Raw genomic sequence first — 18,096 nt, forward strand, 5'->3', positions numbered from 1 at the left:
AATTCAAATTAGCAGTGTGACAACGCTGCCAGCTCGGCGACCACTTCCTAAGAAAGATACCACCTCTGCTGCCGAAGACGGAGTTGTCACCCGGAGAACGACATACGGAGGCCTGGGCTGGCGAGGGAGTGTGACGTTGAAGTGAAGCATTGCCGACTAAATAAATGATGAAATCAACAAGGAAAAACAGGGTAGCAAAACAGAATCCCAGTGAAAAGTGCGCGTTGCGGGGAGAGGAGTGAAGGCAGCATTAACGTGCAGGCACGGTGGCTGGAAGGCCGTGCGTGAACGACTGAATGAGCGTGAGGACTCCTGTCATCAGCGGAGTGTCTGTGGAAAGTAGAGGGATGCAGCCTGCCTCGCACTGAATGGCATTTTTATTAATGTAATCCTTTGCGGCTATTGAAGCAGTTGCTGTATTCGAGGAGAGCGTGAGGAATGCGAGAAGAAAAAAAAATCCGGTAATTATTCTTTCGTTGACGTTGTTGCAGACTTTATTCAGTTTTCTCAATAAAGCCTTTTTTCTTTTGGTTATTCCTTTATTCCATCTGTTCGAGTCCTTTGCCTCCACTACAAATCACAGTGTAAGAAACAGGAAATCTCTCTCTCTCACTCGCTCTCTCTCTCTCTCTCTCTCTCTCTCTCTCTCTCTCTCTCTCTCACACACACACACACACACATACACACACACACACAACCACCACTGTCAGCCCACTCAGCTAACAGCAAGCATCTAAGCATCAGCAGCCGGGCTCTCATTCGGTATTTACAATTCACATAATTCAATCAAGTGAGGAGAAGACGTGGGAAGAAGCAACATAAGTGTAAAGCAAAGTCAGTAATAAACCCCACCACACCTCTCAATTTAGCTATCATTTCTATAAAGGGATACCAGATACAAGCCTTTATGCGTTGCAGCGCAAATAGCCATATCCTCCACCAAGTTCTACGATTGTTGTGCGTGAATATGCGACCAAATTAAAAGTATTTACTTAGTTTAACAACAATAGCAGATTTCACAAGAGTTAGTTCAATCTCGATAGCAGTATTTACTCACGAAACACATTTTTTGACATTTTCCAAATGTGAGGTGAAGCAGTTTGAATAAAATACAGACCTTAAGCATTAAGAAGAAAAAAGACCACACAGAAAGAGCATGTGACAGAATTGTTTTACCCATGCGACAGGACTGCACTGCCCCATCCTTTCAGTCAAAAATACACACGCATTTTCTATTCAGCGTTTTTTAATGGTAGTGATGCATCCTTCTGATGGATATACTGAGGTTGGTGTCAAGGAATCTGATATATATATCTATGTCTAAAGGTTTAGTAAATATGTAATCACACAAAGATCATACAACACAAAGCAAGAAACTTGAATAGGGTAAGAGATGTTTCCTACCGTGCTGGCAACAGCATAGCAGAATACGGGGTTGCTGTAGTAATGTAACCTGTTTTTAGAGGATGCCATGGTGTTATCAGAGTGCAACAAGGTTATTAAAATCTGATGAATGCCCTCTTTCTGAAAGATTATAGCTTTGTTATTATTGTGTGTGCCACAATGAGACCCATCTTGGGAATGACAGATCTTTTAAAACAATTGTTTTCTGTGCCATCTCACACAATTACTGTATAAAGAAGGCCAGTGTCACAAGTAAGGATTAATGACATAATATTATATTAAAAATTTCCAGGATAGGGGTCTTAGATTTACTTCCAAGAGTTTCCAAGAGAACATAAAAAATTGCAGTTAGTTATGTGGCCATATGTTATTTTTATCATTCTGTTTGTGAATTATTTTTTACAAATAGGCTAACCCCACACAAAAATCTATCCAATTTTTATTCACCTGTTAAATGCAATCCTGCACAACTGTCTTCTATGGCTGTGCACATGCAGCCTATTACTGTTCCAGCTGCCTCTTTCCTGACATTAAAATTGAGAGGCTCCTTCTCTTCCAAATGATTGTCACACCCTATTTACTAGCCCACAAGGTTGGTAAGTTTGCATCTCATGAAAAATTAACAGGTGCCTTCTGTTTGTCAAAAAAATCATTATGAATGTTTAAAGCACCAACAGTACCACTGCTGTTCCAGATCAGTAAAATCTCAGTTTAATTTAGAATTTACATTTACTTTTGATTCCTACCTCCTTTTGTATCACCAACAGCCTTGGTTAGGGAACAAATATTTATGACTGATTTGTGTTGAGTTAGAATTGATCATATTTAATCAATTAGTTAAATCAAAATAAAATTACACCATCCTGATGATGCCAAATAAATATCAATGGCTTTCTTGTTTGAATCACAGGTAAGAATTACCACCAATGGAAGACCTGTACCTTAAGAAACACATAAAAGTCAAATGTATCCTTTTATTTCCAAGGTGACAGAGCTTTCTCTCTCAAAGGAAGAGATTACTATCTAAGACTTGAGAGTACACCTTTCAGCTGAGCCAGTGAGGCTTTACATAGAAGCATCTGAACAGGTTTACCCAGCAAAGATTAATACCCTCACCCAGTTCCTGTAAAAGCACACTGTGCTGCCATGGTTACCTAGCCACCACATAGCATTCAATGTTTCAAAGATGTTCTAGCAACATTTTCAAACAGCTGAATTATTACACTCTAGTTATAACATTGCTACAATGTTACAGGGTTTTGAGGATGTCACGCATTAGCTGTGTTATAAATACAAATGGCTATAAAATGATACAATGTTCAAGCAAGTTCACTCACTAATGTTAATTGTTCCCTTTTAGTCATGTCATGGCACATTTGTGGCCAAAGGAAGATATGACACACCCCCTGTAAAAACACAGTTGGCATAATCCATATAGCACTGTAATTTTATCACAGGGTTTCTGAAATTTCTAAGACATATTGTATGATACAGCAGCTCTGGTCTTAATATTCCTGATTGCATGACCTTAATGAGGTGAGAGTGCCTCATGGATGCCTGCTCACCGGTGATGTGGAAGTGCCTGAAAGGGTTGGTGTGTTTCAAGGGGAGGGAAACCCTCCCTTTCCCCCTGGCCCAACCCCCACTCCTCCCCTCTACCCAGTGGAACTGCAGTGATAAATAAGACTGCAGGTTCACCTTGACCTGGATAAACCAGGAGCCTTTTTGGCATTTTATTTTCAATAGACTGATGCAGGATGCATGAAAAAGGCGCACATCTGACTGAAAAATGGGAGTGTACTTAAGCGTTTGCTACACAATGCACATTATATGCAATAACAATCACACTCTACGATCATATTTAATTTACCTGTCATAGAATGAAAGTGACTCTTGCAAGTTGCAAGTAATTCATCATCGCCTGACCATATTTAAGCAAATGACTTCCAATACTGTTTTGTTTCTTTCTAGGTTGTGGAGTAATAACCACCAAATAAACATGAATAAAGGCTCTTTCACTGCTAAGAATAAGTGGTTCATTACCAGCTAACTAGCTAAGCAATTAGATAACATAGCTAATAAACTATCTAAGTACATAGCTCACTACCTAGTAATTAAAAAAAAACTAATTCTTGATGTCTAGCCAGCTAATGTAAAGGTAAATGACTTTACATTGATTTTGACGGATAGGACATGGAGTGCAACAAAAAGGTACAGCCACCACTCCACACACACACCACCACCACACAAACATATACAATGATTCTATGATCATGATCTGGACAGCCTAACTGTGGGTATTTAATGTGAATCCCCAGATGTGCTGTAACTTTGATTTTCCCAGTAACTGTACCTAGTTTTCCCTTCGCTCTGAATCACAGTTTACGAGGCACAAGCTGCAGAAGCAGAGGCTAGCGGTTAAACAATTCTGATCAGTTTGGACATGATTTTCTTCACAATAAAGAGTAGACCTCAAATGCTAGTGTTGTTATATTACTGTTATAATAAGCAGCCTGTAAATAAATTTTCCTCAAAGGTGCAAATACAAATATTGACATGGAAATGGACAATTGTCTGCAGGGAAGAAATCTGATGAATTCAGTCACAGTGCAGAAACAATTTACTTCTGTGGTCTCTTTTTTAAATCTTAAGCTTTAGACTTAATTGTTTCCATAGTGAACAAAATTATTCTGTTAAAAATAATTGTGTCTCTTTTGGGACGCCAGTGAACATGGCTTAAAGCAGGCATTGGGCCTTGCATGGTATTACTGTGATCTGTTTCTTGTGTGACACCCATTCTGACTGTGATTTCAATTATAATCAAGGCAACAAGGCAAACAATGCAATCTAGAGCTAGGGGGATATTTAGGGTGATATCACCCAGTCACTGTGGAGGAGACCCTTGGTTGTCACAAGTTAACATTGACAATCTAAAGAGACAGTGCATGTATAACAGATTCAAGTGTTGAAAGATTAACAAACTGCCATAATAAGCATGTAAGAAATTTGAAAACATTTTATGTTACCACTTAACTGCAAAGGGTAATTGTGTCAGGTGGCCAATAAATATAATTTTCATGGATGAATTGTAAGGCATACCGCCTAGTGATAAGCTACATTTGCAGATGCAGTGTAATAGAAACAAGACAATTTTTAATCAATGCTTAAATATCTGTACATTTCAAACATTTTTGGGCTTTCAATGCTCTTATGTAGGGCTTCAATGGCTATTTTCCCATATTCCTACTTACATGAATCAATTAAAATGCAATGCATTTCTACTATTTGAATCAATGACAAAAATACACAAATAAAAAAACAGGCATTTCCATATTACACAGAACAAGCAACATCCTCAGATGTACATTAGTACTATCCACTAGCACCACACTACTATCAATATGTTAACAAAAGAACGTGAAAACATGGGAAAAAGAAACAAACAATGTATACTACTTCTTGCTTCAAATGTATTAATGCTTCATCTACTATGGGAGTGCAGGGGTACAGTGAATGCAATCTTCCAATACACATGTGGGCCAACCAACACTGTTTTACCACTATAAATCCCACAGTGCACCAGGAGAGCAAACAGTGAACATCATTGGAGCAACTCATAGGCACCTATCGAATAGGTGCTCAGAGAGCAACAAGGTGCAACAAGGGAACCCTGGCTAATGAAACTTATCCTACCATGGTAGAACAAGGTCAACTGCATTCCGCTGCTACAGACCCGGAAAATAACACAGCTCAGACATGACCCAGGTATGATCAGCAGGGCTCAACCCGAGCTTGGAACAATACCGTAAAAAAACCACTGGGGACCTTTAGTGTTTCATTGTATTTATAAAATAAAAATAATGCATTGCACTTAATACAGGAATTTTCAAGAATATCAAGGCAACTTAAAGTTGTTGGCAGCCATTCTGCACTAGAACGATCACAAAACATCAGCTGGCTTAAACTGGTAGGGGTTTGATTATCCAGTTAAACTAGGGTATAATTAAATGGGCAAACTGAGAAATCCAGATTGGAAGTTTGGCCTGAACAAACCACCTACTTTTTGTGGCAAGTACCATGGGATTTTTATTGACCACAATGATCTGGACCTCACTATAATATCCCAACTGAAATGTTTCAGAGGATATTATCAGATCCATAGCATGGCCATCATTGTGTCATCATAATTATTTGCCTTACATCCTAAATATCAGATTCCCAACCTATAAACACTGCCCTTACCTTGATGCATCAAAGCTATCATATGATCCAACGGTGTAATGCCGAAAGAGTTTCCGTCTGTCTGATCTGTCTGCTCTGGTTTCTGCAGAGACAAGAGGGTCAATAATCAATTACTGACACAAACATACCATCAATCACCTTGATTTATTTAACTGAGACCAAGGGAGCTGAATCAATCTACATCTTTCTGGGATCATTTCCCAGAGGAATGATGCTGGATTGAGGGATCTCTTCACTGGAGTCAAGAGCCATGATGCAGCTCAGGGTATTTTTCCCTCCTTTATTTTTCACCTGCTGTGCACATTAAGGGTAATCTTTCTGTCTTCATCATGGTACAAAACAAGCAGTTCTCAATGGTACTCCAGCCTCCATGAGGGTCATTTCCTGCACTTAAGGGCTCTGTTCGGACCTGGTACTGACTCCCAGCAGACAATAAGAAGAGGCTTGTAATCAGAATTCTTCTTTTGCAAAACAATCACTCACAGGGCAGTTTTTATATGGGCACACAAACTCCATTCAGTAATTCAGCGACAACTCTGTATTGACAGCTCCTTGTCCTTCATGTATTACCAATATTTAAGAAGTAACAGATAACTCTACAAACTCAGGTAAGATTTTATTGGGACAGAGCTTTTGCTGTGCTGTTTACTGCAAGCAAACTAAAATTATTATATATTAATGATAAAATCACTTTCACTAAATGTATATAATTAGCCAAGACTTACATACATAAAACATTTTACAGTGTGCATTCCTTTCTTGTTCTCCTTAAATATGCAGACTATCTCTAGAGCAAGCAACCATAATCAGTAAGTTACAATATACAAGTGTGTCACAACACAGCATACCACTATAAGCAGAAAAGACTAACTCTTAACATATATAGTGTAAACACTGACTGAATGCTTAGCCAGAAAATATGAAGCAATAAAATGTATTTTTTACACACCGAAGCCTTACATTACTAAGAAAATACCATATCCACCATGCCATCATTGCAGAGGTTTTTTCTATTTCCACTTTGTCAAGCCAAATAGAGGACTAAAGAGCAAAACAGAGCATTAACTATCTATATGAATTGTATCACTTTCCTCTCCAAAATGCCCCATCAATGCTACGAATAATGTCCCAGATAAAAGGGATGTTTGCATTCAAGAAGAGAATGAGAAAGAGAAACAAAACAACACAGAACTACCAGGAAATGTACATGAAAACACAGGGGGGACTCCTTTTCAGGAGACCAAGACACATGACTCCCCCGCACGAAGCAGAGCATATGGCAATTGATATGCAAGTGCAAATCTAAACCAGGGATGCTCCATCTGATACTCAGTATCAGTATCGGTCCGATACTGGCCAAAATCACTGGATGGGATATCGGAAGAAAAAAGTATAATGCGATACAATCCATTAGCCTAAACTATCATGTAAATGCTTAACTAAACTTTGAGCGACATGCCGTAAAGAGAGATGTGTCACAAGTAACACAGATGAGCAGCATGTGTCACGTGAACAGTAGCTAGAACGTGAGTGAGACCTGCAGCATCGCTGTCATCATGTCAGCTGTGTGGACTTAAAACTCAAGGAATAAAAAAGCAAAACAGCCGAGTGAAATTTATGCAATGCGAGTGTTTGGAGGGGTGGTAGCAGTATTGGAAACTTCAACACCACGGACTTGATTAAACACTTGCAGAAGCATCATGGAGGGGAGTATGCCGGATTTATACAGGCAACGAGTGCCAAGAAGAAAAGTGTGCCACAACAGCAAACATTGCTGGAAACAATTCAGAAGCATGAGAAACTCCCTCCAGACAGCAACAAAGCAAAGCTGGTAACGGAGAAAGTCGCTGAATTCATTGTGCTGCATGACCAAACCCTTTCTATTGTTGAAAATGTGGGTTTTCGATGCTTAATCGAACATTTGGAGCCTCACTACACGGTGCCAAACCGGCATTTCATCTCCGAAATGGATATCCCAAATAAGTACAGGCAAGTGTGCAAATTCATTTCGAAAAATGCTTGGAAAATGTTGCAATGGTTAGTTTCACAACTGACATTTGGAGCTCAGATGTACGTCCAATGTCATTACTAAGTCTGACAGCACAGTGGATAGACTCAAGTTTTACTTTGCAAAAAGCAGTGCTGCAGGCTAAGCAGTTTTGAGGCTCACACACAGGAGAGTCCATCACTACAGCAACGGGGGAAATGTTAAATGCATGGAAAACTGAGAAGAGGAAAGTCCATGTCATTTTAAGAGACAATGCCAGTAACGTAATAAAAGCAATGGATCGCCTTGGAGTTGCCAGTTTGGGATGCTTCGTGTATAGCCAACTAGACTTTCATAATGCATTGCTGTGCTTCTGATTTGTTGAAGTTTTTCAAAACATTAAATGAGTTGCCATAGCAATTTGCACTCCTACAACTCTTTGTATGTGAAGCCTACTTGAACTACAGTTCAAATAAATTGCTTTGGAATACACTTAAATTTAATGTATTTTTGTATATTTTTTTGGTCTTTTGTGTGGTTTACTACAGCCTCATGTTATCTTACACATAATACCAACAACAACAACAATAATAATGATAATAATAATATTCAAGAAAAAGAGCTCTAGTATCAGTGTCGGTATCAATATCAGAAGATATCCAAATTCAGGTATCAGAATTGGATCAGAGTTGAAAAAAAGTGGATCGGTGCATCTCTAATCTAAACCATTGACAGTGCTGCTGGAAAAATTAAAAGTACTCTGCACTTTGACATGACATCAGTGAAAACATGCCACAGGAAGTAAACGGCCACCAAAACACTCAAAAGGTGAGGATCATAGGAAGGAAAACTCCACAACATTTAGCTGTATGAGGAATGCCTTGTGCCACCACCAGCAAATTTCTGCCTACTAACTCTATGCCCCATTAAGGTTAAATAAAGTAATAAAATTAATGTGTTTCCTTCATTTGCTCCATTGTGCAGCATTTCAAATTACGTAATCATGTTAATGAAACACTACCCACTCCACAGACTATAGTCAGCACCCCCTTGGGGCAATACAGCTGCTTCAATAGTGGATAATTGATTCAAACACTTTGCCGTTTCCTGATAAGGTGTCCACTGAGATGTCTGGTGGCCAAGAGTAGAAAAGGAAGGAACTGAGTGATCCCCATTGGCAGCCGGGCATTGCTGGAGGTCTGGGGCAGTTGAGCAGCGAACATTCATTACAAGCTGTTGAAGTCATCTGAAATGACTTCACAATGAATTGTCAGTGAATACTCTGGTGGATCTGTGCCAATCGATAACTGTTAAGGAGACCAAAAAAGGCCTTCTATTGCAGATGAGAGCAGGGAGTGGAGCCTAGCATCGGACCTCCTCCTGATTGCAAGCTGACCCACCACTGATAACCACCACTGTGACTTTATACAAATAAATAACTGTCAGCTCTGTAACTGGCTATTGGATCTTCTGTGCGTCATCACAAGCTTACAAATTGTATGCTGTCTCAGGACCAGGTCAACAAGTTAAGATAGAAAGCATTGTTAATATTATATAAAATACAGCCCTGAAACAGCAACTAATACAATCCTAACAGGACAAGAGAAATACTAGGAGAATGTGTGATTATAGTCAGCATTGCTTAAGGGGCCCAAACAATATGATGCCTCTTGTTTCAAAATATATTCCCAGCAAACATGTCACATTCTCAAAGCGTTGCTATGACCATATTGCAACAGGATAACATTAGTAAAGTGTTACAGGCACACTGATACCGTTTCCCATTTGTATCCTTGCTTCTCTACTGCTGATGTGTGATGATACCAATTGTCAGAAGGATGTGTGGGATTCAACACTTTCTCCTCCTGACCCATGTTAACTGTTAACCCGCTGGCAAATGCTCTCAGTTGTGCACTTAACAGTTGTATTTAATGTTTTACTTTCTGTCCCTCAACACACAGTGTTGAAAGAGCAGTTAATTTATTACCTTATTTTTAAGGTTTATATGTTTTATATGTTTCCTTTCTGGTGCTGTCTCTTTTCACCCTCCCTATCGTCCTGTCAGGTTTCTGCTGTCACTGAGGCTGCACGTAAGAGCTCCAGAGTGTGTGCACTGCTTCCCCATGGGCAGAATGAAAAGCCATGAGTGTACATGGCATAGGCAGTTACCAGTGGATACTAAAATCTCCACAGCTAGCTGGGTTAGGGACTTCACTGGCTTTTGCAGGCAAAATGTAAAAGCTTCAGCAAATACAGACTGACCGATACCAATGAATACAAAATTAACATTTCATAATCACTGAAACTGAAACTGAGAATCAGCTGACTCTGATATGTCTAAACTTGTCATCACCTTTCTTCATGCTTCTCTGATAGCATTTTCTTCACCTTAAATGCAATAAACAAGAGGAAATAAATTAAGTAAATATGAGTCATTTTAATAAGGAGTATAAATGGCCATTCAGTATCCCAGCGCTGTTAGAACTTGAGGGAAGGGACAGTCTGTGGCTGCCTACCCTCTATAGCGAGCACAAGTGATCACTGTGTGAATCCTCAATGTACAGCTCACAGAATTATTACATTCAGTGGAAGCCCATGGGGCACAGACTTGACATCCACAGTTGGTTGTGTATTTTTAAATGATCACATTTACAACCCATCCTCAGACCTTTACAACGCTGGTTCATCCCCTGACCCTCTATGTCACACCCCCACAGTCACCATACCTCCAAAGTGAACTTTCTTCCTGGATCTGGGAGCCTCTTCCATTTACTCTTGCTTTTCCCCCACTCTCCAGTTGACAGAAATTTCCCAGAAATTCCCAAGACAAGGGGAAAGCACCACCTATACCCCTTGGACCACAGCACCGTCTAGAATGTGCCTCGAAAGTTTGGAGAATCCCAAAAGCTGCTGGTGAGCAGCCATAGTCACCGCTATTAAATGCTGGGAAGATGGGTGCACTGAGAGAAAACCTTTTCAAGCTGTACTCTTAGCATCAGTAGAGAGGAAAAAAGTACAAAAAGCAAAAAAAAAAAAAAAAAAAAAAGGATCATGCCAAGGCCCACTCCATAGCAACAGCGTTTTACAGTGTAGAGGATGTTTCCATGGAAATGCATCAATCAAGCACGTCCATGAGTATTGCATTGAAGAGTTGCAGAGAGACAGGAGCACTTCCACATTCTATAATTGATCAACATGGAGGGGAAAGCATGTCCTCAGCTGGCCTTTACTATGGTATCCTTTATTTTTCTGGGTGCACTCTTTCAGCTGGCTTCCCAAAAAGGGACATATCAGTGTCTTAGATATATCATCCTTTCAGTCTTTGTTGTTGCTGTTGTTTTATGGGGATTATGAAATAGTTTTAAAAGGTTTAAATAAGGAAGAGGTACAGAAAGATCATGGATGACAATCTACTAGGCTCTGAGCCTTTATGCTGTACAAACACTTCATATTGGGGTGAACTGAATGAAACCAACATATGCCACTCTAGGTAGAACTTACATTACAATTTACAATTTACAATTGTTTTTTGATCTCAGAGTGTTAACAAAAGAAATATTGTCTTAAACCAAGAAGAAAAAAGTGTAACAACACTTAGGGCTGCATTTTTATTAGCAATTTAAAATGCAGCCTTAAGCATTCAGCATTAATGTGTCCAGGTAAACAGTGTTGCATAGAATTAAATAATAATTATATTATCCATTATTGTATTTTGGAATTTATACAGCTGTATAAATGGATAATATAAAAATCAGAGCAACATTTATCAAAGAATAAACCTGCTTATGAAAGAAAAATGAATAATTCAATTTATGTAAGTTTAAGGCAGCACTCAAAAAAGTGAACTTTGTGAGCTGTTGAATTAAATAAATACACCTATACCCAATTTAATTAATATATCTGTTGTAATATATCTTGCTTTTTAAACCTTGTCCACTTTAGTAGGCTTACCGTCTTAAAGAAAAGACGTGTTAAAGCCACAAAAGCCACTTGATTTGATACAATGTAACAGTGCTGAGTGAATCGTACAATCAAAACAGTACATTAATATTGTCCTAGATGACTTCCCGTAGGACAGACGTTGCGCATGCTCAGAAGCTCTCTCCATGAATGTGGAATGACCATGGATGCATGACGGAAATGAGAGTGGCGTGAGCATGCATCTACAGAGTGTAACTTTTAAACTTCGTTAAGTCCGTCGCTTTCATTGTCCATGTTTGTTTGGGTTCGGTAGGGTGCCACCATTAAATGATTTGTGTTACTGTTTGTTGACCTCCCTTCCCCTTTCCTCCTTGTTCATTGAATACTTGCATATGTGCTGTCTTGTTAAAGACAGAACAGAGTGTCTACGGCCCTATTCACACCTGGTATTAACATGCGTCTTTGGTGATCCGATCACAAATGGACAGCGCTAAGTACACGTGTGAACGCACCAAGATCCGATTTGAGATCCGATCTTTCAGACCACATTCGAAGGTGGTCTGGGCCGCACATGGCCACATTCTTCTAGCAGTGTGAACGCAAATGCGTCATGGGTCACAGTGAAGGACCGCCTACTCAACTGACGTCCTCTGTGTAGTGGAAGTACGTAGGCCCTACTCATTTGCACGCCAAGGGCATACACACCAGTGTGATTAGCTGTTTAGTGCATAAGCTAAAATGATTAGCACACGAGATTGGAAAAATTCTAGCTAATTTTAGCTTTGAAGTACCAGCGCTTTAACGTTAAAAAATATATGAGAAGCTTAATAACACTAATGAAAACATAACTAACCATGTGCGCTACATAGCATGAAAAATGTGTTACGTGCGAAAGGGTTTTAAAGTGCCACAACAGGCAACAACAACAACTGGAGTTCGTAAGCTACCTCATATGCTTCCAAGCCCCAAAGGTATAATGCAATATATTACATGGAAAAATGGTATTATGAATAATATGTGAAGTGTTGTAGTTCTACAAATAAATGTTAGTAGACTATTGTGGGAGTCAAGATTTACAATAGGCTATCATGAATATTAAGGGGACATTCTAAAACGCTTAACGTGGCTTCATGTTCCAATCAATTATCATCAAATTTCTCTCTGACATCTCTTGTCAGAAATACTTCCTCCTGTCAAAAAATCAAAACCGAAATCCTAGGAGTATGGTCGTTATCTCACTACGTTTTCCTCTCCATTGACGCCCATTATAAGGAAAAAGCTTAAGGTGGCTTAATGTCCCAAAACAGCAATCAATGATCACCAAATTTGTCTGACATCTCACATGCCATAAACACTATCTCCTATCAAAAAGCGTCCATACTCATCGCTGTTTTGGAACATTAAGCCATGTTAAGCCATCTCACGTTAAGCGTTTTAGAATGTCCCTTCTTCCATAACAAGCGCGCCTCGGTTTTGGAAAAGTAATTCATAGATGTATTCACAACACTAGCAAACCAGCAAACACCCTTTGATATTAAACTACACTATGAAACATTTTCATTGCAGTGAATAACCTAAGAAACTTTGGAAACACAATATCTTGCTTAGCCTATTTAATTCAACCATACTGGCAAGGTGCCAGACAAATATGGTTAAGTTAAAAATGTTCTAATCTAGCGTTTTCTTCCAACGATTAACAAAATTGAACAAAAGATCAGCTGCATCTGAGTTCAGAGTATTTAATTTCAGTGATGAACGGAATCTAGCTTGCTAATCAACTAGGTTTTCATTTACAGATACAAGATGTATTATTTCATAGTGACAGTCATAACAAGATTCGTTCAAACAGACCTTTAAATGATGTGTAAACTTACATCTGCAAATGGAAATGATGTACGTGTTTATTTGCATATAGAGCGGGGAAGTGAGATCCGATCATAAGTGGTCACTCGAGATGCACGTGGGGAGGCATTTTAATGCCAGACGTATGTGAACAGACGTATTTAGAGCTGTCCACTTGTGATCGGATCACCCAAGACACATGTTAATACCAGGTGTGAACAGGGCCTAAAAAGCAAAAGTTCAATGTGTGCCTCTTTTTTCCACACAATGGAATCCCAGCTTGCCACAACATGCCATAACCAACATGACTGAGAACTTTTGTCATTTACGGTTTTTCTAACTTAAAGGAAGCACAGATAGTGAAAGAGTTTTATGCTGCAAACTACAGCTGGGAACAGAAAGCTGTGGTCGGTGTGGGAAATTGTGTGTGTGTGTGTGTGTGTGTGTGTGTTTACATGTGCTTGTGCAAAATATGGTCGTAAAGTGGCTATAAGAGTGAGTTGCTGTGCTCTGAGATGTTGAAGAGTGGGAAAGGGGGGGGGGTGGAATTTCCTTATCAGTGAGTGTGTATAAGTGGCTGTGTGTGAGAAAGTATTTGTGTGTCGGTGTGTCGGTGTGTGTGTGTGTCGGTGTGTTTTACCCACTGAAGCAGCATCTCTCCTCCCATACAAGCAGTCTGTGCCAGCAGCAGTCGAAATTCAACACAACTTTTCCCCTTCTCAGGAATGAGACACACACCCCACAGATGTCTGTGCACACATGTAGATGCAACTGACTATGAGAAAACCTGGCAGTACGCTGCTAGCAACACATAGAACAGTAGCGTGCAAATTTAGTATTACGAGTGTGTGTGGGTCACAAAGAGAATGTGCATGAATGTGTATGTTTTGGAGTGCAGCATTGTGTTGGAAGATGATACTGACTGATGGGGTGTCATGGAGTCATGTGGGGAATTCTGGGTAAAGCATTGCTTCTTTGCAGAAAGGCTACCATTCATTCAGGGTGGTGGTGACTCTAGGCTGGCCAGAAGGATCTCTTAAGATGATTACCTGACCTTATTGCCTGAAGTTGAAACATGAATACTCAGAGGATCCAAAAGCTGCAAGTCTGAAGTAATCCCCTGACTATTCTCAATTAACAGTGATTAATCACCTTATATGAATTTATAAATCAACTCTGCCAACCCATATCATTCCCACAACCTGGTTGTGACATTGTAGAAATGTTTCAGAGTTATCCAAATGTGAACACATTGTGAGTTGACCCTTATTTTGGCCTGTCAGCTCCAATGCACAGAGTCAAGTAGTTGTGCACTGCACCAACAAAAGTCAGGCCAACCTTACAACTCTACAGTCATCACATCACATGGGGAAACAGACACATTCAATCACACATGGAGCTCCAATTCCCACACTCTGACATAGGCAGTGCATCTACAAGACATTTCAAGCAAAATAAAGCCCCTGAAAGATCCCCTCTCTTTAAATTCTATCCAGTAATGTACCATTACCATAGTTCAGATCTTTTTTGAAACATCGAAGATGTACCCTTGCCCTTGCCTCTGAGTATTGATTAGTTGTAATAGCAAAGGAAGTGCATTCAAGAGATAGAGAAGAAGAGATGGGCTTGAGGTTCCTTTGGTACAGTTACCGAAAACTGATTATAAATCACTCACTGAACACCATACAGAGTAAACATACCAAGGGCTGGTCTAACTGTTGGACAGTACAGACATGTTTGAAGCAGTGATTGTAATTAGTGTTAGTTCACAAGTACACAGGACCTCTGTAATAATTATGTTCATATATACTGTAATATATTTTTGGAGCAGCTGACTTCTGACAATGATCACAATCTAAACTGACACCTGTCATTCAACATGTATTTTCAAATGGAAACTGTTTTTTGCCAAGAATCGTTAGGAATATGAAAATGAACCCCAGGAAAAGTGAATCACTGGGTGTAACAAACACACATTAACTAACCAGTCGTTTATTTACACATGATTGGTGCATGGTTTTGTTTTCTTATAGAACATACCTACAAACCTTTTAAACATTCTGTTTATATAGTATTTAAAAATTAGTTAAATGAAATACCATTTAAATCATATGAACCTATAATATGACACCTTGACTGATCATTAAGCTACCCCATGATTCCAAATGTTTCAGATAGAAATAGTGAATACTGGAATCTCAGATGGTGCCTTCAGGGAAACACAGCTAAGTGAGGCAATAAACAGCCTCCCACATTTAGCTCCCTTTCATCATTCAGCAAGTCATCGATCTGTTTTGTGGAGTAATTTACTCTACCAAGCAAAGTACAAAAGCAACAGATGTTTTTTTGCAGTTCCTTCAGTTTACACGAACAAATCCTTGGTACCACGATCCTGGCTGGACAAAGCAATGTTTACTACTGTATGGAGCTATGGTCCAGCATAAATACTAATACATTTACATCAGTTCTTCCATGTTTGCTTCCTTGTATTAATTTCCTGTATGACTAAGCAGATCCAGCACATCCAAGCATATTGCAGATTGATAATACTCCACTCCTTGATTTCATTCCCACCTCAAGTCACCTGTTTAAATACTTGCACCTGATCCGTGAGATTAGCTCCTTTACTTCTATGCTGGAATTCATGATGGCATCAATGCCTTATAAAGTACAGAAGAAATAGTATTACACAGCATACATATCATATCCTCAACCAGATACACATTTTACATTTCTTAGTTGGAGTCACAACAATAGAGTACCACACTAAGATTAACACTGTTAGACACCAGGGAAGGGGCACTAATCATAACTGCCCATTTTAACATGTGGCACAGATTTCAAACTATGTCTTCTTTAGAATGTACTTATTAGTGTATGCCAATGTTGCATTATTTGATTATTGGTAATTGTGAATAAAGCAAGACCCTGAATCTGTGAAATTTTTACTAACAGTCAAGGGAAAGCATGTTGGCAGCTTCAATGTGTCTGTATTTTGCCAACAAGCTAAAACACATTCCCTCCCATTATATAATGTAACAGAGGGACATTAATAATGTAACAGAGGGACAACATGATGCTGTAACTTAGGGGACTTCTGACCCAAATGGCATTAGCCTCATTATGTCAATTCCAAAACAAGCAAATAGCGATGCCCTGATGTGGGATGAATTCATTTGCCCCAAAATGACAACTTTCACTGGGGTGCCGACCCCAGCTCTGCATGGGGTGTAGCACAAATACCAAATACCTGCCCCAATAAGATACAGCCCTGCAAGGTAATTCACTGCTCAGAATCCTGAGGACTACAGGCAAGGTGCAGTGTGGTCAGAGCTGTTGGTGAGCGTTTATTGAATTAACAGACTTGTACAGCCAGGAGGCACCTCACATGTTCACAAGGTTATCAGAGCATGAGATGGAGTGGCTTACACCACTCTGCAGTGGAACTGCTACAGAAGCTCTGTTAGCAGTCCCGAGTACACAGAAAGCAAACTACACAGAGTTTAAAAAAGGCCACACCAGACAATAAAGCACTTCCACATTTCATGTTAACTCCTCTAATCAATTAAATTTGTGTTATGAATATGACACACCTGTAAAAATCATTATCAGCCTGATGTACTTTACCTAGCATAAAAACAGCACTGTCAGACATATCCCTGGATTCAATCAAAAGCACTACATTTTCTTAAAGGAAAGTTCTATTCATCAAAAATGATCTATATTGCAATAAAATGACCCCTGGAGACACTCAAATTTACTAAGCTATCTTCAGGAAAATGTTTCCTTGATATTAAATGGTACATTCATCTGGGAAGGTTTTTTTTATATTGAAAAGTGCATTCCCTTAAGGGGACTTGGCAGTTTTGATTTTATCAAATGGACATGTATAGAACTGCAGTGTGGCTCAAAGGTCTTGCTGGAAAGACATTCCCATTGTTAAATGAACATGTTGACATTTGGAGTAAAACTAAATGTTTTACAGACATACTCAATGCATGGTCTCTTGAATGTCCTTTCACTGTGGATGTTTCAATATTTACTTGGACATCAGAAAATACAGGATGTATTCAAGCCTGCCAATCAGTTATACTGAACAACTCCTAAAAGCCCTACTCTTGTAGAAGCATCAGTAAAAACATTTTTATTAGAAATTAATCACCTGTCCAGGTCACAGTGACTTATAAAAACACTAAGCCAAATAAAGACCAACATATTACCGTTCTTTTTTAGTTCACAGATGAATGAGACTACATTTTGGCAAGATTTAAAACTGTGTAATGATTATTATTGGTCTTAAACTCCGCTTCGGGCCTGCCCACACTGGCCAATCTCAGCGCTTCAGAGGACAAACAGTCACAGATCTCAAGGGAGAGATGTTCCAGGCAGCAGTGGGTACAAGAAAGCACCGCTGACTCTGCTCTATTAAAGCACCTTGACAAACACTACAGTAGTTACATCCAACACTGCAGAATCACAGGCACCTGCTACCAAAATAGTTCTTCTGCAGTCCTACCTACTCTCCCTTAATTTACATTAAAGATGACCTTTCATTTCTATGGCTGGTCATTAAAAGACAGCCATGTACATGAGAAACATCAGCTTAAATCAGTGACAAGCAGAGAAGGGAACACCCTGCATCGTTCATTTTGAAAAAGAAACCACAATCAGTCCCACACGGTTATATGATAAAATCTATA

General features: G+C 39.4%; 1 protein-coding gene across 1 annotated transcript in view; it reads right to left on the reverse strand.

Moving 5' to 3' along the window:
* LOC118781705 (SH3 and multiple ankyrin repeat domains protein 2-like) overlaps positions 1 to 18,096 on the reverse strand; it is a 170,584-nt gene that overhangs the window by 56,027 nt on the left and 96,461 nt on the right. The window contains exon 15 of the mRNA XM_036534701.1: positions 5,647 to 5,728. Coding sequence (XP_036390594.1) covers positions 5,647 to 5,728 — 82 coding nt within the window. The remainder of the gene's footprint in view (positions 1 to 5,646; positions 5,729 to 18,096) is intronic.

The sequence above is a fragment of the Megalops cyprinoides genome, chromosome 8 (genome assembly GCF_013368585.1).
Source record: "Megalops cyprinoides isolate fMegCyp1 chromosome 8, fMegCyp1.pri, whole genome shotgun sequence".
NCBI lineage: Eukaryota > Metazoa > Chordata > Actinopteri > Elopiformes > Megalopidae > Megalops > Megalops cyprinoides.